The sequence below is a fragment of the Glandiceps talaboti genome, chromosome 1, assembly GCF_964340395.1.
Source record: "Glandiceps talaboti chromosome 1, keGlaTala1.1, whole genome shotgun sequence".
Taxonomy (NCBI): domain Eukaryota; kingdom Metazoa; phylum Hemichordata; class Enteropneusta; family Spengelidae; genus Glandiceps; species Glandiceps talaboti.
Window position 1 is genome coordinate 2,549,947 of NC_135549.1, and position 25,543 is coordinate 2,575,489.

At 35.5% G+C, this 25,543-nt stretch overlaps 2 protein-coding genes across 4 annotated transcripts in view; one reads left to right on the forward strand and one right to left on the reverse strand.

Moving 5' to 3' along the window:
- The window catches only part of LOC144436890 (protein Spindly-A-like), a 32,554-nt gene extending 23,862 nt beyond the window's left edge, over positions 1–8,692 (reverse strand). The window contains exons 1-7 of the mRNA XM_078125755.1: positions 8,623–8,692; positions 7,875–8,069; positions 7,305–7,550; positions 6,264–6,389; positions 5,805–5,954; positions 4,180–4,278; positions 3,672–3,782 (exon numbers count right to left, since the gene is read on the reverse strand). Coding sequence (XP_077981881.1) covers positions 3,672–3,782; positions 4,180–4,278; positions 5,805–5,954; positions 6,264–6,389; positions 7,305–7,550; positions 7,875–8,048 — 906 coding nt within the window. The 5' untranslated portion in view covers positions 8,049–8,069; positions 8,623–8,692. The remainder of the gene's footprint in view (positions 1–3,671; positions 3,783–4,179; positions 4,279–5,804; positions 5,955–6,263; positions 6,390–7,304; positions 7,551–7,874; positions 8,070–8,622) is intronic.
- A 1,985-nt stretch (positions 8,693–10,677) lies between these two features.
- On the forward strand, positions 10,678–25,134 carry LOC144441035 (uncharacterized). 3 transcript variants are annotated; one of them, XM_078130564.1, is made up of 3 exons: positions 13,212–14,100; positions 15,653–17,628; positions 17,701–25,134. In XM_078130564.1, the coding sequence occupies exons 2-3, from the start codon at positions 15,816–15,818 to the stop codon at positions 20,889–20,891; spliced, it is 5,004 nt and encodes a 1,667-aa protein (XP_077986690.1). In that variant the 5' UTR covers positions 13,212–14,100; positions 15,653–15,815; the 3' UTR covers positions 20,892–25,134. The 3 variants fall into 3 exon arrangements, with proteins under 3 accessions (XP_077986682.1, XP_077986690.1, XP_077986675.1); XM_078130556.1 differs by lacking the exon at positions 13,212–14,100 and adding an exon at positions 10,678–11,297 and having other exon boundaries at positions 15,653–25,134; XM_078130549.1 differs by having other exon boundaries at positions 15,653–25,134.
- The last annotated feature ends 409 nt before the right edge of the window (positions 25,135–25,543 follow it).

Here is a 25,543-nt window from a genome sequence, read left to right on the forward strand (position 1 = left end):
CACTGTTTAACATTTTGTACCACACAGCTTGTTTTGTATTCTAGTACACACATGATCCACTGCATATACCAAACCTCTACTTTGACATCACTGTATCAATGTACAAAACATATACAAAAGACAATAATAATACTGATGTCAACCTAGGAGTATGTACACAATGCATTCTTTTTTAACATAAGAAAGAAAGGGAACTTGTTTCCATCCTTGATCTTTGCATGAAAATAATGGGTCATGATTTTAATTAATTATGGGCATCCCTTTTATCCCTACATGGTATACGCCTGACATTTAGTAATACAAGCCAGGGTTACATCGGTTATTAAGCAGTCATTATAGTCAAATAGCTAGTTTGCCCTGATGGACCTATAAACTACATCATCATCTTCTCAAATGTCACCAATATCAAAGGCCATACCCATAAAAACACAAGACGGATGGTGTGCCTTACAAATCACTTGTACTCAGCTACAGAACCATTTCCCTCTGAATGAAGACGGATTATGCTAGCAGTTAAACAATAATAATCCCTCAATTTACAATGCTGCCCTGCAGGCTTCTCCTATCCCAGCTAAGTTCTAGATTGGATCTTTTCTTCCTGATATCATTTGTCATTTAATGGGAAGAAACTGTGTATTTCCATGTCGGAGAGTTGGGGAAAAACAGTCTTCTCTGGAATTTGTTTTTTCTCAAGGAAATTTTGAAAAAATAATTCTTAGAATCATGAAAAATGTAACAACTTCACCCAAAATAGTGTTTCAATCTATAGAAAGAGTGACTGTATACCAGTAATCCATTCCTCATGATATAGAAGGAACCTGTATTTGAATCAAATTGTGTATTCTATGTTATAGCAAGCTATTGTTTCATAAAAAATTGTCTTTCAAGAAGTAGCGGTACAAAGCTACAGTGTCTTGAGGTAGAGACTTCCTCAGCAGGAGAAAGATATGACTTCTTTAAGAAATCACTGAAAGTTACACCATCTTGTAAGTAATGTTTATTTATACAATAAAAAGAAAGTAATATCTTCCAGAAATGAATTCTTAATAGTAAAATAGATGTCTTCAGTACAAAATTTGTGAAATGAAAAAATGTGGTATTTGGATTCTTGTTGGAGATTAATTCATTGTTTTCCTTGTATTACAACAGAGGGTAGAAAAACAAGAAGTAAATGTTTCCATGCATAGACAGAAAGCTAGGATTGGTCAAATTATTCTGAACTCATCAAAGTATGGGAATACGTCCATCAACGTTTATCATAGGGTAAGATTAAGAGTATAAGAGATAGCATAACCATCTGTAAAATCGGAAATAATATGATATGATAACAAAAATATGTTGACATTTATAAAATTAGTATAAATACCGATGGAATCAAGTAATCGGGAATAAAAATGCTATGAGGATTACAGCTGACTATTAACAGTGGAAATGTGTCGAGGGAATTACTCCATGGTGGCGATGGTCAAAGTTTTAATGTCTGATGTGGTGTCCTCTTGTACAGGAATGACTCATGTATGTAGGAAACGTGTGGGGGTAGAGGTGAGGTCAGCTGATTAGTCAGGGTGCATGGTAATAAACGTAGGGGGAAAATGTGGTTTTAAGTTAACACAGATTTGTTTTATAAAAAGGACAAAGTACAAATAATTCAATATGATATGTGATCTGTGGTTTCCTCTGGGTCTGTCACAATGATCTATTGATGTAGGAAATGTGTTGGTGTGTTGGGTGGAAAATATGAGGTTTCTTAGCAGTTTGCTGCAGTACAGAAGATCACATATCTCACACAGGTATTAAATTTAAAGTTAGTACACTTTTACTGATAATTTTCCAAATTTATTACCAGACCAGACCAAGGGACAAGTACAAAATTGATTTGATGTATGATTTGTGGCTGCTATAAACTATTATTGAATGAGTCATTTATGAAATATATGTGACAGCACCAGATCAGACCAAATACATGGAAATTAAATGAAAATTAAATAACTTTTTGAATTTGCACTCAGAATATACACAAATGGAAATTGAATTTAATGCTTGATTTTGAGTCTCCTGTTTTCACTGAGTGATTCAATTATTTAGAACTTGTGTCAGGGGCTAGGTATCATAGCATTCGGATGGGTGATCAATAGAGGCCTGATTTCAGGGGTGGGTATCATAGCATAGGGATGGGTGATCAATGGAGGCCTGATTTCAGGGGTGGGTATCATAGCATAGGGATGGGTGATCGATAGAGGCCTGATTTCAGTAGCTTTTAAAATTTGGAACTGATTTATCAAAATATTATACATAGATGAAATGAAAACATTCTACCAGCTGTTATTGAAATTTGACATGAAAGAACACAAAGTTGCCTTTGTCACTATGATTTTCATTAGACTAACTGGCAAGACGTCAGCAAAATGCCTCTTGAAATTTTCAAATTTGCTATTTCCCTATTTATTTTATTTTATTTCTAACAATTTTATTAGCAAACAGGGTGGCAATAACTCCAATATTGTAAGCAATTCTTTTTCATACATTGGAGAAAAGAGTGTTTGTAAAACCATTTTCGACTGCAGAGTTGACAGTGTTTTCATAAAATTGTGTACAGAGTACCAGTGTACAATTATTGCACAGTATCTCAACAAATTGCCTAGGACTCAGGTTCCTTTGTATTTTCAGAATTGCTATTCACATTTCTAATTTTTAGCACAGATTATTTGCAACTACTTTTTTTTGGAACTCACAGACATGTGACAAATCAGGTATAAACTTGTGTAGTAGTGCTCCCTCTAGAGGTGAAAAATGTAGCCATCATTGATTGTTTTAAACTACACAAGTCAAATGGACTGCGAATCCTTCGTCAAAGGATATGTTTTCATAGTTGGATATTATATCTTGACATTCATTTCACAATAGAAGGATAAAAGAGTAGCACTCGATATCACAACTTATTTTATCTCTATAACACTAGTAAGTATGGTAGTTGCTCTAACACTAGTAAGTATGGTAGCTGCTCTAACACTAGTAAGTATGTTAGTTGCTCTAACACTAGTAAGTATGGTAGCTGCTCTAACACTAGTTAGTATGGTAGCTGCTTTCAGATAGTAAATACATCAGAACCTGTTTAAATTTTATGTAAATATGCAGGAATTGACAGTCTTACAATATGACCTTTGTTTTGCATGATGTCATGCTTTAAAAAAATCACTCTTTACCAAATGATGAAATCTGTTGTCATTACAGAAGCACACCAGCTGACATAGATACAGATAGCTGAGATACAAATCAACATACTACACTGTATATAGCACACTGATATATATACACACACATCTACATAAGGATAGATACATAGATATTGATAGATAGATAGATAGATAGATAGATATATACATACATGTACAGATACAGATACACACAAAGGCAGGTGCACATGCATTTAGGTATGTATGCACTCTTCTATACACCAATGCAATGTATTACACTGCAGTGACAAGTCACATGATTGTATTTTTGCACTATAAGAGAGCTATTATGAATAATCACACTTCAAAATAACTGAGATGATCGTGTTAATAATTCATACTATAGTTTCATTCAAAGTTCCATACATCTCGCGAATAGTTAGTAACACACTTTTGTGTATCATACATCCTGTAGAGTACACTACAACTTTACATTACCTTCATTTTGAACAACTGCTGTTTCTTTATACTGTATTGTTCTTTTAATGAATCATGTTGCACTTTTAAGGTAATTAATTTCTTCTCGTGATCTTTCCTTCTATCATCCACCTAATTAGTTTGGAGATAATAAGCAATGTGTTAAATTGAAAAAAAAACCTGACAACTTTTTACAATGCACTTCTTAAAATGACACATATTCATAAGTAATACGGTAGTTTTATCAGCAAAAAAGGTAAAATACTTTAGTAAGAGTGTTCTGCCAATCAAGTCATTCAGACAGCAAAATCATGAAAATTCTGTGTTAGTAGAAGCCATGAAGGGTTTTAAAAACAAAATAATTGTCAATCATGCCAATGAGGGCGCTGTTATGTTTTCCGCTTTCATGCTATAACTATTGTACAAATTAGAAGATATCACACCACCACAAAAACTTAAAGATTAAACTTTACATGATAGATAGATGCAATGCATTCATTGTACAACAGAAGTAGTATTTCAAACATACCTCAGCAAAGAGTGAATTGCCTTTAGAGTCTGGATTTACCGATTGCATCTTTATCATATCTAGCTGTACTTCTAGTTCTGTTACCTCCTCACGGCTTTTCTGGAATAAAAACACAAAAACTTCATTCAATCCTCCATGTCACCTTTTCTTTACTTTATTCAAATCTTAACTGTTTTCTTTCCTCACTATTTGTGATAATACTAAGCCAATAAGTTATTACTGTACTGTGAAACTCTCACATATTATATGCATTTTGCTCTCACATAGCAACTTGTATGTTAATATATCAGTTTGGCAGAATCAAAATTAATTTCAACGTGAGAAACATTGAACTGGGCTGTATGGACACATTGGTACTGTATTGATTTTGTATTGTAAGAAAGAGAATTGCTGTTGAATTGAGAGAAAAGACCACAGATTACAGTTTATATTTTTCGACTTATGAATGTTAATTTTTCATTTGACCAAAAATATTCCATCAGCTTGGTAGATCGAATGATTGACAAAGGTTATAACACACAAACAGTTCAAAGTTTTTTAGAATTGAGCTTTCGATCTATCTTGGTTGATGATCCTCATCAGAAGGACAAATTCTATAGTTACAGCTGACCACTAGGTGGCGGTATGATCAGCTGATTGTAGATTACCAGGGTATATTCTTATTTGTAACAACATCATGTTTTTGAAAGGTGCTGTCTGAAAGACTGAAGATTTATTTCTCTCGGTGTAAAAAATGAACCATTTAGAACAAAAAATCTGGCATATATACTCTGGTCGTTCTATGTCACAACAATGTGCATCTATGCCATGACAACACATGTCTACGTCACAGGTTGTATTTGAAATATGAGTTTACCATTGCCATTACTTTTCCAACTTTTCTTTTATATTACTGGCACTGGTATAATTATGTTATGCTCCAATATTTGTCGTCATTCAGCCAGAAAATACTCGTCAATAGACTCGTAGTGACAAAGACCACTTAGGTCACTCATATTTTCCATGGCTGAACAATAACATTTTAAGTATAATTGCTGCTTGTTATTAAAGATAGAGAAAGTGATGAATATGCAAATTATATAATCAAATACACAAATGTGGTTGTAAAAGTTGATTGATAATGTATATTAGACCATTGTCTAGGATTGGACAAGCTCCTTTAGCATTCTCTCGCTTTTGGATGTTTTAAAATTTTTAAGAGTTTATGGGAATGTACATACTCTACAAGTTATGTTACTTTAATATTTGTACATTTACTTCTCTTTCTGTCATTCACACCTCATTTCTTCACCAGACACCATTCAAACTTTAACTACAAGCTACAAGTTTACACTCCAACCTACGACCCTTTTCAACAACCATCTGATAGCTATCGCAGTCGTTAGCACCAAAGGGACCATACTTTGGACCACCCCCCCCCCACCCCCCACCTCCAACTCTTATCATTCTACCTCAAACACATTTCACCTGCCTCCACTGCCAGAACATTCATATTCATCCAATCTCCAACATTACCCATATCAGTACTCTACTGTGAATGTCACACTGCTTCAAGTTTATGCAACATTACCCATATCAGTACTCTACTGTGAATGTCACACTGCTTCAAGTTTATGCAACATTACCTCTAATGCATTGAAGTAGGACGTAGACTGTTGCTCTTTCTCCTCTAATTCTTGTTTTAATGAATCTATTTTTTGTTCCATAGATTGTCTAGTAGTCATCATCTGTTGAACAGCACTCTTGGTGTGTTTTAGTTCCATTGACAGTGAGTCCTGTGTAATAGACCATATAACATGTAAAGGTATGCATAAAATTTAACCAGTACAATATATAGGTACGATACATCAACCACATTTCTTTACATGAAGTGTTTACTTTTGAATAATCAACTTTATCTCCAACAGAACTGAAACCTTCAGAGTGTAGACAATATGCTATTTATTGTAAAGATCACAGCAAAATAAAAGAATTGTTGAATATTTACTACCTTTTCTAATGTAGAGTTGTAGAGATAGTTAACTCCACAGTGAGTTATTGCAATACAATACCAACAAATAGAACAGACTGACAATTATGTTTACCTGTTCAGCTTTTAGTGTACTATTCTGTTGATACAGAGACACCAACTCTTCATCATTAAAACTTATATTCTGTTGTTTCTGTAGTTTATCCCGAATATCTTCAACCAGATCCTCAAAGTATTTCACCTGTAAATCAAGTCAATCAAAATGTTCTTGTTGTAACATCTTCTGAGATTTCTTGTGATGTTGAAATCATCAAATTTTTCCTATGTGTTACATAGTTCCATTCTAACATTTAGGCCCTCCTGGGTCTCTGACGTCAGATCTAAATAGAGTCCGGGTTAGGCACATGCACACATGCATGCATGCATGCACGCACGTACGCACGCACGCACGTACGCACACACACACACACACACACACACACACACACACACAGGCATGCACACGCACACGCACACACACACACGCACACACACACACACACACACACACAGGCATGCACACGCACACACACACACGCACACACACACACACACACACACACACACACACACACACACACACACACACACACACACTAATCCTGATATGAAATATCAGCTTCTGGATTGTATGTGTTTGATGTCATTTTCTTTAAAATGAGTGCCAAGTCTCTTTTTTTAATGCTTATACTGTGAAACACAATAGATCAAATCTATGTTTGTAAGTTACTCAATAATTGCAAATAACTAAAAAATCTGTAAACAGTTTGTCATTTTATGTAAGCAGTAAATAAAGTGGTTAACACAGGTTATCACCGAGTCCAGTCTGTGTATGTATCTGTTACTTTTGTTTGTCCACGTATTGAAACATCAAGAGTCAAGAAGTCTATGTGGGAAATATTTTGATTACTAATGTTTTACTTGTATTTACCCAGTTTATTTACAATGCACTTCTGATAGTGAATTTGTTCCATTAATCCCAAATCCCAAATAAATACTCATCTACATTATCACTTTCACTGTATATGTAACATCATGTACATTAATCAGAAAACCATCACTACCTAAAGTGTCATGTGAATAATAATCCTTATCATGTGACATGCATGTGACTTACCTTCTCTTTCAGTTGTTCTTCCATCATGGCACCATTTTCTAGGTCAGTCTGAAGAGTGCTATTTTTCTCTTCTATTTCCCTTATTTTTTTGGTCTGTAACGTTTCTTTTTGTCTCAGTGTCATCTCTGTTTCTTTATAAGTCTGCAGTGATTCTTTGGTTTGTTCTAATTCATCTATTAATGACCTTTCAACTCTTTCCCTTGCTGTCAATTTTAGTTGCAAACTGTATTTCTCCTGCTCTAATTCCTGAAATTGGGAATAGAAACAAGTGTCAATAACATCAGGAAAAACTGTTAGTTTTTTCAGTCATACAAAATACAAGCCAAAAAGCAAGAAATATGTACTGTACTGTAAACTGTTGGATATGTTTCCTACTGATCTGGACATGCTCTGACCAGTACTCATAACAATATCTCAATGTAGCAGTACAGTACTGTGACAATGCATTTCCATTACAATATCCTCAGTTATTCCCTACTGTACTCCACAGTATCAGTATCCCTGTAGACAGTATGTATTTTTCCATTGTCTGGTATGTACTGTGATTCACTATTTTTAAATGTCTCTCACCTCTAGTTTTGTAACGTGATCTTTTTGTAAGGATTCCAATCTAATTTCCAATTCTTCATTCTGTTCTAGTAGATGTTTACCAATTTGTGCTGCCTTTTGAACATTTTCCTTCTCTAAGTTCAGTTCCTGCTTCAATTGGTGTACTTTGGCCTCTAAATCTTCAACGTCAGCCATCTTATAAACTTAATAAAGTGACTGGAACCAAAGATTTACTCAAGTGAACAAGACATTTTGGAACCATCAAATATCAGGAAATGTGATACAGTACTCTCTCAGAACATTAGTCCTGCTTGCAGACGGAGTAAGTGGGACTCAATTCTGACACTTTCTCATTTACAATGTCTCACCTTTAATACTCAGTAGTCTGCAAGCAGGACTACATGTAGGTGCAGAGGTGTTGCACTGACCATGGAGGTATCTCCCCTCTAGGCCTTATACCTCCAAGCACTGCCACTGACAGGCTTGATGCATACAAATTCACGTCACATTCACCATGTTCACAGTAGGTTTACTATACAACAACACTTCAATGGTACAGCTGAGTTTCTCTCTAAATTTCTATTTCTGAAAAACTGTTAACCTAGATAATTTGTGTCCATAGGTGAATCACAACAGGGGAAATCTCCCCTATGGTATCTCTCAATTATTTTCAAAAACGATTGATAATTCATATCAGTTTAAAAAGTCTACAAATTCCAATCTCCTGTTTGAGAAAGTTACTTCAGTGATCACACGATTATTTCATTACCAGCTCAATTGGCATGTGTTTATGGTAAAAAGTTATTACACAATCATACAATATCCCAATCTGATTAACATCTGATGTTAGATAGGCTGGTTTTCCTGTATTTACCTTTATTCCATCGTTATTGCGTCTTTTACGTGATTTTTTTTCCTAGGCGAACGCCTTTCTAACTTTTTTCTAACGCCTTTTCTAGAAAGGCGTTCGCCCAGGAAAAAAAACTCACGTAAAAGACGCAATAACGATGGAATAAAGGTAAATACAGGAAAACCAGCCTATCTAACATCAGATTGACAATATCCCTACATGTAAGGGGTGGTACAAATCTCCGAGAAAATCAACAAGATACTTAGATAGATCATAGATGTACATTCAAAAAACCATTTCCGGTATAAACGTTATTGAAATGTATGTATCTGACGCAAATCGGAAATGATTTGATTTCTGTTACGTATCTTAAACGGTTAAAACTGCAAAATAAATTCCATGTGATTGAAATAATGGCAATATAAACACTACACAACTGAGATATACCTGGTAATTTCTGGTTTCAAGAGCCTTCCTGATTCGGGATACAGCTTTGCAGTATAAATATGGCGCTGGAAGTGCGCTTGACCAATCAGATTCCGTGTTTTCATAAAGTTGAAATTGTCTTTAGAGGGCGCCCTTGAAGGGTTACTACGACGGTATGGCACAGATGCAGATCAGACCAGACAAAGTGAAGAATCGTAATATCTTCGAACTTACATTAATTTTACTTTCTACCTGAGTTTTTGTAGGACAAAAGTTAGAGAATACTGGAACTTAAGCATTGTCTATGTTTACAAGACATTTCAAAGTAAGAGCTTACTTTTTATTATTTTTTTTAATTGATTTTTAATCCGCACTTATAGGGATTAAAATATTTCTTTATCTGAGTCGAACCCTAACATCAACAACACACACAGCTAGAACTGTGCATGATGTTATCGATGCAAATTTGAAGTCATTTATGCAGAATGTAAACTATACAGTACGCAAACAAAACATACATAAGGCTTTACTCAATATCTTTTGAAACAATAGTCAATACAAAATCTGTGTTTCTGGACGCCATGATCGATAACAATGTGTCAATGAGGAGGCGAGGGTGGTTGCAAGGGGTAAGCTTAGTTTCGTACATCGCGTAATCAGGCCGTATTATTTTTCGTAAATTATACGAATGTAAAACATTGCAATTATTAAAAACTTGTAAAATCGTAATTCAGTGGTCAACGTACTGCGTAATTAAATGTTTATTTTTGTAAATTGTCAATTGTGTATTGTCCATCGTAAATGTAAACAATGAAATTCTATCTTCGTAAATTGTAACTGAACACTTATTTTTTCCCCTGTAAATTGTACTGGGTAACCCACCTTGCCCACCCTCGTCAAACGATTACATATGATTATCGATAGAGGGCAGCATTCAAGTATGTGAGGTTGACAATATTGGTGTTTGTTTTCTGATACTATCACTACAAATTTTACTTATAGATACTGTTCAATTCGAGTTATTGACACAATTTGACACGCACACTTGTCGACTATTCACTGAAAAATAAAACAAATTATAATTTTATAGTGTAGACAATGTCAAGTAATGACCTGAATTTAGCGGGGTCTAAGATGAGAAACTTGATGGGGTGAGAAATTGAGAAGGATGTAACGGTTGGACTTCAGGAATTCGCTATAAACTTTAACATATGGGGAATGATTTGTGGTATGATAGCATGCCGTCATTTAATGATTAAACTGTTGGTATTGTCAATCCGTATTTCAATCATGTATGAAATATTTCTACAAAAAGGCCAAAGGAATTTCGTTGAAATACATATTGATGAAATGTGTATTTACTAAAGCTTCCATAATCAACAATCTTATCCAAGGCCACGAAGCTTTCTGATCTATGTCGTCATCTGACAAACATAAAGTGTGTAACTTTTCATTATGAATATAAATATTCCTCCTCGAACTGCCCCATCCAATGCGGTATTACTGATATGACTTAGCCCCTAACTTTCTGAATAACGTAGATGTTAACTTATTTTATGTACCAGTACTACAAAGAAAACAATGATCCAGGCGAATGATTCGGGGTTACTGTACAATGGATTGTAATGAAATAAAATGATAACATTACATGTACTATGCCACAGAAACTGAACATATGGTAGTCAAACTTTAGTTTACAAAGCTTTTTTGAAAACATCAGCTCACCGATTTTTCTGAAACAAGAATGGTTGCTAGTTTTATTTCATTTTTGTAAATACGAGGAACTAAAAACTTGATTAATACGGTAGTAGGTTTATAGTGGTGGAGGATATGACGTATACAGGTACACAGGTACTTGTTAAAACACACGTCGCTCTTTCCAAGAAAACGTACCTACATGATGTCATACTGTCAACCTTCGCCAACTTAAATACTAGTCAAGTTCCTATACAGTATCGTTACAATTTATACCTTCGATCACCCACAGCTAGCACCCAGACTAGCTAAATACGGGTACCATGTCTATATTCAAATTACCCTCATTGTATCTAGAAGTGTGTTTTATTTTATTTTTGATGAAAATACTGTCAAAAACCCTGGCGATTTGTCGAGTTTCATACTGGACTTCATCGTCCCTTGATTGGAATGTGGCGGGAAGTCATGCATAGGTAAAATATTCCTATAATTTTTGTAATGTAATATTGATATGTTTGAATATAATAATAGTATTTGAGTAATTTTGACAAGTCTGTCATACATCTTACAAGTGACTTCCTGATCATGTTTACTATTATAGTATTCGGATATTACAGAATCAAATAATTAGAAGCTATGCGAAGATCATAATTTTGTACAAGCGAGAAAATTGACCATTTAGACAGACACGGATATATGTCTACAAAATTAATTACCATCAGCTGCGAAGTTGGCCTTGACCGAACAAGTTTTGGAGACAAATACTTTTTTTACTGAGATGAAACTTTGCACACATGTATTCCGTATTCGTACACTCACAGTGTAGGCCTAACAAGATTAACCATGACCATAGTGTGCTGAATACTTGGAGGACAAATGGAGACAAAGGGTGTATATACATGTTGAAACATTATACAAAACAACTGTATAAGGCCGAGGTATAAGGTGAAATAGAACCAAACAAAACGAAAAATAAACATGTAGCGGAAATAAACAGGCCTTCATTGTCTATGTTTATCGAAGACATCAAAATTATCTTTTTGACATTGAAGTTTATCTGTTCTGCTGCGGTCCATTGACTAGACGGCTAGGCCAAGTTGCTTATCGGTCACCGACACCGGTACTGACCGGTACCACTCGATGATTACATGTAACTGGTAGACTGTGAGGACACCCTGGAATACTTATAAAATATTGTATTCCAGTTCTGGTTTGGTGGCTTTTCCAAAACTAAATATTGATGAAGACCACACAAGTATATTATTGATAGCTTATAAGCTTTATACCTTCGATACAAACACAATACAAAATATCACGAACAGTATATACACCTTCAAATTCAATGTTTATATTTGCAAATTTAATACATGCCTTTGCTTTGTCGAGTCCCTAACCAAGCTCCCTACTTTATCTGATTGGCTTGATAATGTTATAAAGCTTTGGATTGTGAGTCAATGGTTTGACAACGCAGACATATATATTATCGTTTTTAATTAAGTTGTGAAACAACATATTGTTCTATTAAACTTTAAAAACCAAGATGAACACAGTTTGGCAGGTGAATCTTCTGTCATAGTTATATCATTTCTATTACACCAGTATGTAGCCATCGTACAATATTTGATAATCTCGTTCCAACTACCATCTTTGAGACTTGTTTGTTCGAACTTGCTTGAAAATTAGACAATACTGGTGTAATAGAAATGATATAATTATGACACTTCAATCACAGGTTTATCAGTTGGTTCCTGTTTAGTCATAAGCTCTCATTGTTTCAACTGCGTCAACTGGCAAGATGGGTCAAACCCCACGGACAAAGAATTTATATTTAATATTTAAAATAATGTTAATGTTTTTTGTTTATCTACATTTTCTTCGCCATTTGATTTGTTGTTTTTGTTCTGGAAATGGGCGCCTCTTCGTTTTGAAACATGGCCTGCGAATGTAAATATAAAAGAAGGCTGTAAAGCGTGTATTATTTTGAGCTTTTATAGAACGGTGGTATTATTAACCCAAATGAAATACATGTTTTCGTTTAGTTACATGAAAGCGGACTTCTTAAAAGCATGGAAGTAAAAGCTTTTCCCGTTCCCCAGACCATAGACCCTCCACCAACGGAGGGTCTATGTCCAGACGTGTAGTTTCTAATTAATATATAATTAGCTGCCTTTTAAACAGGTGAAAAGGCCACTTGAGGTGGACCTGTCTTTTTTTATATTTGGTGACAAACCTTCAAGTTGTATGGACTAAAGCCTTGGGAGTGTAACAAGTTTATTCACTGGCATCGAACTGTTAATAATTCGTAATACATAGAGGTAAACAAATTTACTTTTCTTCTTTCAACTTGACCTTCAACATGTTCAATGTAGGGGGTCTACCGCGCTTTTATAAAGTTTTAATCAAATTTAGCGCGGAATCTTCCATTTTTAAATAGGTATAGCATATTGCAAGGGCTGAACTCGCACGACCAGTCATCGCATCATGTATTATTTTACGCATGGTGACATAAAGACAACAATGCTGACAAAAAGGCATTATACAAAAGTATTTAAAACACGCAGTATCGCCTATGTGCATATTATTGGAATCGCGTTAACCGATGGGCTATCATTGTACTTTAACACGCCCACTTGTTCTGCACTCCCAGAGAATTTGATGTTGTCTTGGCCAAATTACAGATGATGTCATTTCCGCCAATCGTGTGAATATTGTTCGAAGCTGTTTCGGGCACTGTGATAAAGTTCACCTGCGTGAGGACATTGGAGTTTGCACTAATCCTCTGAAAGACTGAATGGACATATGGTGCCCGAATACCACCTAGACTTTAGAGGTTCTTTGTTAGTTAGCGTGGTCGTCGTTGTCTTCGCGTCACTTGTGAATCATTCATTGTAAGTGTACGTTCAAATCAACAGTCAAGATCGCGCCGGGTAAGCTCCAACTGTATCGTGTTTGTAGAGTCAGTAGTGTGGGGGAGTCCGTTTACCAACATTGTGTGACAAGTTTTGAGCTTCGGACATAGGCGTTCCATGCGTCACTCACTCAGTCAGTCAGTCACTGTACATGACAAACCAATCGATGCCAGGAAATACGAACGACAAGAACTTCGAAAAGAACTCTGTTGGATAGCTCTCTGCTCGGGCTTGACAAGACCTGTATCATTACACTAATTAGTGTTTGAATGGACTAGGATGCCATTAGCTACATAGTAGTACCCCATCATGTGTCATACGGTTTCTATGTTACGTGTTAAAGTATGTTATTAGTCGACACTATTGCGTAAGTATGATCTTCAATTAATCATGGTACCACTTTAATTAAACGGCAATTTCTGTACTAATAGCTAACAAGAAAGTGTGAATTTTTCCAGTCTCTTGCCAATAATTCACTCCAATAATCAAGCAACCTGACCAAAGTGCATTTCTAAAAAGAACAAAAGGTAGACAGTCATACTGTAACTTTGCACAGACTAGTTCTGAAATATAGAAGACAAAATCAAACTGTGCTACCAAACTAGAATTAGACACCATGCAATATTTACTCCTAAATTACTATAATTTGGGAATCTTGCCAACTAAGCTTTGAAATTACTGTCTGTACTTATAATCTGGAAGTTCAAGGCCGTTGTAATTGTATTTCATGCATTCCACATGAATTGTTTATTATGGTATAAAAGTACAACTGGCCAACTTCGGTTTTGTCTATAAAATACACCTGGGACTTTTGTCTGGGGTTGGCAAAGTAGACAGTTCATCTTGTCCTTTCTAAACCCTCTATAATTTTGTGAAATTGTATTTCTTTGTCCCTTTGTATTCAAGTGACTTAAAGTTATGCTCTATGCATAGTAGTTACTGTAACGTGAAGTATTTTCCTTACTTTTTAATTTTATTTATTTTGGTGCTAAAAATATTGACTTATTTGAACAACTTGCTTAAATCAAATTATATGAAATCCCCAAGACTTGCCGCCTATGCTTTTTATTTCTTTTCTTTGTTATGAAAATATGTATAGATATTGATATACTTATATAGTACACTGTGAGTGTTGTAAGTGTGCAACTTTGATAGCTAAGTGCTCCATCATCAAAATTGTCACTATAATTACTTCTCAGATTTCCATCAGAATCTCAGACAACCAAGACAAATTACAATGTATCTGAGATGGAAATATATTAGAGTTATGTCAAGTTTGGTAGCAAAAACACTTGTAAGTGACTTTCAGTACATGATGTCCAAAAAATAACCCTATGGTCTAGCATTTTTAATTATGGAATATGTCATATTTTGTTAATTTTTGTTATATCTGAATACATGTTTTTTTGCACAGCTGTTGATAATTAAACTAGATCTAGATGTACTTGAAAGGCAATGTTGGATTATGGTGAAAATTTGATGCAAAACAGTTGTCAGTCAGAGAGGGCTGTGTAAAAGTTGGTACTAAATAAAAAGAATGAATTGATCTTATTCAATTCTCCTTGATCCACTGATAAGATAGTACTAATCTAAGTGCATGGGAGTCATATTGGGGGGGGGGAGTGTTTATTTAAACTTTAAATAGTAATATTTTACAGTGTTTGCAAGGTAACATTTGTTGCAGAAGATGTACTGACGACCATATTGAATAGTTATAGTGAAATTTTGTCATGTGAGGAAGAACAGCTGATATTTTTATGTCCTATGGTGAGACATTATTAGCAGACATTGTCAGACTGAAGAGTAACAGAAACTTTGACTACAAAATGATTGAACATTGCTCCAAGCAAATATTAGGAATGTGTACAAAGGTTACTTCACAGGAAATAATTCATGTTTTTTCTTCTTTTTACATTCAGGCTCTACATCCAGTAGTCTGTATGACCAACAATTGATCAAGGTACAGGTAATGAATTCCGAGTAGATAGCATATGTTTCCATGGTGATAAAGATAATGAGGACGCTTGGACCAAAAACAAAGTTTGATTCCAGTTTTTACTGTAGCTACACAAATACTCCAACATGTGGTACATCCAGTTAGGGAAGGCAGTGTCATTGCTGCCAATATTTTTACTGTTGTGTGTTATACAGAGTCAGGCACAGCTGGACAATAAACTAGTGGAAGAAAGCAAGCATGCAACTAAACAGCCCTGGTTAGTTGTTGATGGTACAAAGATTGATAAAAGTTTAGATGCAGAGAATATAGGCAATGAAGCAGTGCTGGAGGGTATTGATTTGACCAATCCGTTGAGTAATAGCGGTGATGGAGAAAGGGTAAAGAAAACTAGTATGTGGACCACCTCTGGATTTAATGGCAGTGAACCAAGTCAGAGTAGTGAAAAGACCAGTACAAAATCAACACATGATGGACTACAGTCAACAACACTTTCACAACTGAACTCTGTACCTCTGCAAATGAATACTGCAATTCTACCGACACAACCTAGCAGTACTACTCATATAAGAGTTTCTACTATTCCGGACATACAAACTAGTGGTAATTCATTGCTTAACCCTAAAACAACCAGGAATCGGACACTTTCTGTAGGACTACCGACTGAGGAAAGTGTGCACAATGAAATCTCACCTGGCCTAAATAGAGAGAATACTAAAATGGACCCAGTAAGGGGTCCGACAACAGAAGAAAGCACAATTCATTCACAGCATGTAAATCATACAGTCACTGTAAACCTTCCACAGATCTCTTTATCCACAATACAACGTAATTATATTAGCAAGATTTCAATGACCGCAGGGTACACACAGACACAGTCTGTAAGCAATGAGGTGAAACCAGTTATGGGAACCACATCAACAATGTTTGTACACCACTCTGACAAACCATTTGATGGATTGCTAACACCATTTTCTTCTCTGCCTTCCAAAATTGCACCGACAATCAACATTCATCCAACAATGAAGTCTTCAGTTACGGAAAATTCTGTCACCAAATATTCCAAGTTGATTCAGCCGACTCAAAGTAAACAAACAATGCAAACTATTTTAGAGAGTACAGCCAGAATGGTTTCATTACAGTCTAACCCAGCAACATTGATGTCTTTGAATGACATTACACACAGTACTACTATCCTGCCTTCTTTGAGTACAGAAAAAGACTTTTTTCAATCAAAACCTTTGATAACATCATCAAGAGACTTTTCCCAAACAAAAACCTTGATGATATCATCCCTATCACATGCGGGACCAATTAGTTTGACCAATTCAGGAACAATACAGCCTTCGCCTAGTTTCCAGCAGACCACTACTACACAGCAAATTAACAGTGACAATTCAGATATTTACCAACAAAAGAGTGTAATGAAATCAGATCAGGTGGAAAATAGTATTTTATTGGAGTCTGTGCTCCCAAGCGAAGTACTGCCACAAATGTCAATGACCAAAGGTACAGAACTGTTTACACTGTCCACTGATTATGCCATCACAACAAAACCAAGAATGGCAAGTATTGTCACTAATTATCACGCTAAGACTCCTTCACATTCCATAGCTGATAGCCATGTGCCAAGGACAGAAAGTTTACATCCAAGTAGTACAGTGGTCACTACCTTATCTACTCCGACTAAAGATACAGACATGATATCTACAAGTCAGACATTGTCGTCCTTAGTTTCTACATCTCCAACAGTCGCCGGAAACCCTCAGGTTTCAACAAGTGCTGATTTTAGCCTAGACAGTAGTCCATCTGCTGTGATTACAAACAATTTAGTTAACACAGCCAGTACTACACCATCATTGCAAAGGTCAACAACCCAAGGCCAGGTGCCATATGTTGTTTCATTGTCAGCCTCTAGTGTAGAAATTCAACCAACGATGACTTCCAGTCAGCCTACTTCAGGAACTTTTGTTTCATTGTCAGCCACTAGTGTAGAAATTCAACCAATGATGCCTTCCAGTCAGCCTACTTCAGGAACTGTCGTCACAAGTCCTGTGACTCCACATCGAGAATTTACGTCTGAGTCAAGTTTTTCACAAACTGAAGGAGTTCACAAACAAAATGAAAGTGTTACTAGTACAACTCATTCCTATGTAAAGAATACCAATGCCACAGATTTTGATAATGGTTTCATAACAACTCCAAGACAACCAGACATTCCTGAAATTCAAGTTTCAACCACAGACATTCATACAGATAATATGTCTATGTCTACACCAACAGCCCATGCCATAAACAGTAGCACAGTATCTAAAGTCAATGCATCATCGCTGCCAATTATTTCAACAAATAAAGTACTACATACTGATTTATTAGAAGACTTAACTACACAGCAAACCACTATAGTACCTTCAACAAATGGACAAACCACAATGACTCCATTAATAAGTAAAGCCACCACACTGACAACTTCAACAAAGCCTGTACTCGATATCACCACTAGATTGCAAACCACAGCAAGATCCAAAACAAGCACAGTTGGGTCGACAATTAGATTGACAACAAAAGGTAAAACAACCATTCAGAAACTGACTACACAGCCACTAACAACAACTCATGTTCCAACAACTGTACAGACAACAACCAAGAAAACAACTACAGAGAGGAAAACAACTGAAGCAAGTTCAACAACCATGAAAGTGCAAACAGTGCCACCAAAGGTAGCTACTATTCCTACAAGTAAACAAATTACAACAGATAAAACTACAAGAGAAATAACGACAACACCAGTAGTTATTACAGAATCCACAACAACACAGAGAACCACAAGTACCACTGAGAGAGACAATTCCTCAAAGGGAAAGGGAAGACCAGAAGTAGAACCAGAGCCAGAACCCGAAGGAGAACCAGAGTCTGAACCAGAATCTGAACCTCATCCAGAGACCACAAATGAACCAAAACCAGAAGGACATCCAGAAGATCATCCCAGTGGAGAACCAGAAACAGGATCTGAACCAGAAACAGGATCTGAACCAGAAAGGGGATCTGAACCAGAAACAGGATCTGAACCAGAAACAGGATCTGAACCAGAAAGGGGATCTGAACCAGAAACAGGATCTGAACCAGAAACAGGATCTGAACCAGAAACAGGATCTGAACCAGAAACAGGATCTGAACCAGGAAATGGATCTGAACCAGAAACAGAACCTGAATCAGGAATGCCAACGCATGCAGAGCCATCACCAGAATGGGAAGAAGCCAAGGCAAAATGGGGAGTTGCCTGGGAAATCCACATTTATACAATGGGATCTTTATTTGCTCTGCTGGCATTATATTCACTGATCAGTATTATTCGACTTAGAATCCGTCGTCTACTTAGTCAGGCATATTTCCTTGCATTGAATTTTATCATGTTACTGATTGGATTGGATCGTGCCGTGTATTTATTGGTGGATGCCTACAATTCAAATGAATTCTTCCCTCCAGCTGTTGCTTATTTTCTCCACAGTCTTGGATTTCCATGTTTAACCTCTGCTTTCAGTATTTTATTTCTTGCCTTATTACAATCAACAAAAATGCAACTTGTTTCTCGTAAGATTCAAAAAGTGAGAATTTTAACCTTTATAATATTATTTCATTTTGCATTGTCTGTGACATCAGACCTTATTGTTGGCTTCACATCCAGAGCTAAATATTTGCTTCTCGTCTGCCAGGGAGCATTTGTAGTCTGGGGACTTATACTGTCAATTAGTTATCTGTACATTTTTAAGAGACTCTACAGTTCAACAGTTCACAGACTGAAACAGATGAGAAAGATGAGCTTACAGAAAGCAGTTTATGCCCTGCCAGGAATAAAACCAATGAGGAAAAAGTCACGGACAAGTTTAGGGACAGCAGTCAAGGTAACTCTAATTACTGCTGTACTAGGAATAATGTGTTGTGGACTCCAGCTGTATGGAATGGTGGAAGTCTACGGAATACATGGAAGACATGAAGCTCCGCAACCTTGGCCCTGGTGGGTTTTCCAGTTTTCTTTCCGGATTTGTGAATTTGGAATGTGTGTAACAATGAGTTATGTTGCAACTCAACCATTCAGGTACACAAGGACAGGGGAGAGGAAACACGGTACACCATGTCGTACTGTTAGACTTTTAATATGTCAGTCCTGCTGTGGACATAACAAACATGAAATAACTGGAAGAGATGTCAACAGATATCAGTACTCGGAATCATCAGATAATGATATGCATATTCCAGAATTTGATGCTGCTCATCCATTTACTAATCATCAGTACGAATTACTTGAATGTCAGCCATTGGCAAACGTTAGTGTCGATCATGCTAATCACAACAGTAAAAACCTTTACATTACAACAGACCTTAGTAGGGGAATTTTGACCTCATCGCACAGTAACCTGAACTCTTTGAATAGTCCTGACGGATCACGCGGCGATTCATCTGCAGCATTCAGTCCCAGTCAGTTATCATCCCTAAGCCTTGGTGGAAGTATTGAAAATGTGCTCACTGGAAAAGGTTTCCCTGCATTCCACTTTGGAAGGACAATGAGTACACATAGTATAAATAAAACAAATCTAAATGGACATGTGAATCTACCAGAGCAGAATAATAGTAATATGACTTCAGTTTCGCAACAGGATCTTGGCAATGAGCCAAAATTGAATAATGTCAGCTTTTCCATGACTGATTTAGCCAGAAGGTCAAATTCAGTAACCTCATCAAAACAGAGTTTACCACAGAGACTGAAAGAATCATTTTCAAAACTAGGAAACTCTAACCTCTCCATCAGTGGAAAGAGACAGTATTCTCAAGTTTCTATGGAGAGAAGTCCGATTGATAAACGTAAAATTATCAACATTCAACAGAGTCGTAGTATGCAACATCATCCATACTCCACCGAACAGCATTCTGACAAAATGTTACAATACTTTGGGACACAGCCACCATATCCATCTACAGAAATCAATGAACAGTTTCAACAGTTGCTAGAAAATGGTTGTGAGAGCAGTCAGCAGCATGCAGATGTCTTTGATGAAGCAGAGACCGATCTTCTAAATGTATCAAATGACTCTGAACTTGACAGGGAAAGTGAAATCTCCAAGACAGAATCTGAGGCTCATGCAAGGATGGCAGAAGCAATGGAAGAACAATACCTGAGTGACGATGATGAGATAATTGAACTCTAAATTTTAACAAGTATGTTTTGTACTATATTCAGATTTATTAGAAGAAATTTCATTTTTCTGAACAGTGCAGCTCATTATGATTATTATTACATTTTAATGTTTTATTCAACCTGGTTACTTTCTTGAAACACAACACTTTGACTAGTAAAGTTATTCCTACATGTAGTCTGTACGATATGACCTGTCATGGTACACTATGAGCTAATCACATCATAACTTACAGACTAAGTCATTCCTAGTCTGTACAATATGACGTGTCATGGTATGCTATGAGCTAATCACTTGGTAACATACAGACTAAGTCATTCCTAGTCTGTACAATATGACGTGTCATGGTATGCTATGATCTAATCACATCATAACTTACAGACTAAGTCATTCCTTGTCTGTACAATATGACGTGTCATGGTACACTATGAGCTAATCATGTCATAACTTACAGACTAAGTCATATTGACATTCCCATAAAAAGCAATTCAGAGGGTGAGGTCTGATAGAATAAAGTAAACAATGATGTGCTGTTGCTGTAGGCATGGATGTAACATACTAAGGACACCCCCACCCCACCACATATTATGGTTTTCAGATGTCAAGTACATACATTGACTTACATTCAATAGCAAAGTGATAATTATGTTTATTTCTGGCAATGAACAGACTTTTGATTGAAAGACAAAATATTTTAACAGATAAAGATAATACCAAGGCTTTGTAAGAGATAATAGTAGACAATACTGTAAACCTGGAAATGTTCGCGTAAGATTTATTTTCGCTAATTTCGCTACAAAACAAAAACGCGAAAATAAGTAGTAGCGAAAATATATATTTCTGCATAATGCAATGTACCAGTATGGTTATTACTGAAAATTAATCTTTGTGAACTACATGAAGACTGTAAAATCGCAAAATTTTCTAGTCGTGAAAATATGCAGGTTTACAGTATATGGCTGCTTGATTTTGTGTCTTCATATGAACCTTTGATGTGGTCTAATACTACTACAGTCTACTAGTAGAATATTGTGTCTTTCAACAAGTCTGTCAGTATGAAACTGCTTAATTCCACATTAATATGTCAGCCAAGCAGAATAGCTCCCACAAATATGTTGGAAAGTGCAGTCATTACAGTTTCTACTCTTCACACCCCCCCCCCCCCCCCCCCGACAGTATTGAAATATGATATGTGAAGCGTCAAACATGGTGACATACTTTATTTCATTTCGTTAGATTTACATTCTGTCACTCAATGTTCAGACATATATGTTAATTCATAAACCAAATTACCTTTGCATGCCATTTGAAGCAAATGTACCAAACTTCTTTCATCTGACCTCATCTTTTGATACATTTAGTGATTATTTTACACTGTCTTTTCATCTCAGTATGAAAGTAAAACACTACAAATGTGTATATGTATTTTACCAGTATCTTGAAATACAATAATGTAGAGTTTCTATTTTTATACTATATACAGTTGTACATTGTGGTCAGCCATATTTATAGTGGAAGGATGATTAGGGGAGTGATGGTGGCTCAGACCACTAATGAAGTGGTGGGGATATCATGCAGAACAATTCACTATTTCAAAATATCATTCTCAGTCTGAACAACACTTTTATAGCAGAATACAACCGCAATTAGTAATGACTTGAACATTTGCTTTTTAGACAGGAAAACTTTTTTCGTCCGATTTAAATTCAAGAACAAACTGCAGGGGGTCTCTCAAATTCCCTTACCTTGCTCAAACTTTGTCATCAGTTAAATTCAAAATACCAAAACTGTTAATACTGTATAGAAATGAGATAAATAATTCTCTTGTAAACAAGACACAAATTAGTCAAAACTTTTTTCCTGTTTGCAAAGGATTAGTCAAGAGTTTCTATATTTGGCAAAGTTCCAAAATATTTGAAGTACTTACGACTTATGACCACAGGTGTGAACAACTCAGGAAAAGGAGTTAAAAAGTTTGATTTCTTCCTCTCAGACTCTCTAGAACACAATGCCACTATACATGTGTATATGTAGAAAGTAAATGAAAAAATAAATATGCAAAGCCTAAAAGGCATATCTTATACACCTGCTGATAAGAGAAATAAATACACTTCCAGTGTCAAGTCTGGTGGTGTGTCTGTATATACTGAGTACAATACTGTTGTAAACTGTAAACAAACAGAAGAAAGTTAAATATTTCGTTCAATTATAATAAATGTCAAATTTAATGTCAAAAAGTTTCCTGCTGAGTTTGGTAAATTTGTCACATATATAACCCACTAGGTGTTAGATTGTTCATAGCATATTTAGACCAACATATTTGCAATGTGTCAGTTAGCAAACACAAAACAACCTTGGTTCAACTTCTCTGTCAATCTTGTACAGACAGCCATTTTTAGCCCGCATCATGACATTTTGCTCATACAGACAGCCATTTTTTAGCCCGCATCATGACATTTTGCTCATTTTCATGAAAGATTTTGTAGAATTGGTCAATTTTAATCTAATTATTGAGACAAACTGATAACTAAGCCATGTTTCTATTTTTAAATATAAAATAGAATGAAGATTGACTGAAAAGATTTTAGAAAAATACACATTTTGTTATATTATTTTGGCGGGGAAATGTTTGTCACTGAAAAGCATAAATCTGAAAAGTACGTATTGGTACTTGAAACACTAAATCTAAATATTTGAATTCTGTCTTCTTCATAATGTGACAGTAAGATACAAACAGGAAATAAGAAAAAATACAAAAGTGTGTGTAGTCTATAAAAAAAATAGTGCAAAGGTGACACTTTTCTGGTAATACTAGTAGAGAACTGAACAAATTGTATTATTTCTGATATGACCACAATTTAATTAAAAATAATCTGTAACTCTGTAAACTTATTTGCTTCAAAACAAGAACATCTTTCATCATGTGAAGTTATTAGTGCATGTCATTGGTGTACCGTGTAATTTCACATGATTTTACCTGAGAAAAACTTTGCTTTTCTCTCCTTTTTTGGAGGGGGAGGGGCACCAACAACTATCTGCAATACATGATAGCATGGGTGTATATGTAATACCAAAGGACTAGATCTAGGCTATGTATATGGACAAGCTGATACTGTGGTTTAGTAGACAGATTTCAATGATATAAAGACATCTTGTCACCCTTTATCTATTGTGTCATGTATAGTAAGCCACCTGTTAAACCTATTTCATGCATCTATAGGGATTTACTATAGTTCTTTAGAGACACCCAGAAGGTACAAATCCCTTAGTGGAAAGGTCACAAGAGGTCATGTACCGCATACACAAGTAAATGTCAAAGATTGCACTGTAGTTTTTGACAACATCTTTACGGAACATCTGCACTGAAATTATTGCCTGGAATCTATGCAGTCATGTACTACAGTACATCAAACACAAACACAGTGAAAAAAGTCAGATGTTGTTATGGATAAAAGAATGATTGTGTCATACTGTCAGTATTGACGATATCTATGCAGTTTTTTGTATTACCATACATCAGATCATACACCCAATTCTGTAAACAGGAACACTTTGATTGCTTGACGTCACTCTTCAATCAGTTCCTTTATATAGACCAACATGAAAATTTGAATGGCTGACCACTATGTACAAAGAGCTTTCAGTATTGTGTAATGGGCCTAGAACATCAATATGGTGTAACAGAACGGGGTAAATCTTAAAAGTTTGTTATATATCTTCTATGTTTGACTATTATTGATGAAAACCACATGTGTGGGGAACTGTATAGTTTACATGTAATGCTACCCAAGTACAAAGAATTATTTTTGAAATCAGTGTTTTTTGGAAATAGATTTTTAAAACCCAATACAGAAAACAATTCATGAAATCAGTTAATTAAAACTGACAAAAGTTTCACATTTTGTAATTACACCACAATTTAGTTGTGAAACCATGAAAAAAATCAGTGGAAATTTGATCTGCGTAGTAACCGTAACAAAAACACTGAAAAGTACATGAATTACCGAGACAGCTGTTGAGAAAAGATGTATAGTTTTAGTGTCAAAGAGATTTGTTAATTTTCAATGTTAATTTCAGTACTTTAACCTACTCCTTTAACTCATGTAAACATTTTGTGTGCATCTTTTAAAATGTCAGTGACAACTCTAAGAAACTTGTTGATCAAGTTTATCCTGTTTTATATTTATCAAGTTCAATGTTTAATATTAATTGAGTAGGAAAGTTATGATGACATTAAACGTCACAATTTATGAAATCATTGGTTTTAAAATATCCATTTTTGTGTGTTTCTGACTGGTTTTGGTTTGGAGTTGCGGTAAAATGTATACTTTGTGTATATTCAAGACACTTGTATGTAGGCATTGGGGTGACAAGTATTAGGGGAGTGGAAGGGGTTTGGGTAGGGGAGAGAGAAAGATATTGACCCTAAAAAATGCTCAAAATCACATTTTGGCCCAAGTACATTTATTTCAACTTCATACATTTTCCCATGAATTGTGTGTGTTTGCTCATTTTGAATTGAATTTGTTTTATTGTAATTACCAGATAATTTAAGATGTTTTTTAACATAACAAATAATATGCCAGGATATTCATGCCAAGTGTAGACTTTATAGAGTCTTGATGTCAATATTATGAAAGTGTCTGGTGATACCGTACTTGTCC

Coding starts and splice junctions, on each gene's coding strand:
- LOC144441035 (XM_078130556.1), top strand. CDS start 15,816: ATGTGGTACATCCAGTTAGGGAAGGCAGTGTCATTGCTGCCAATATTT.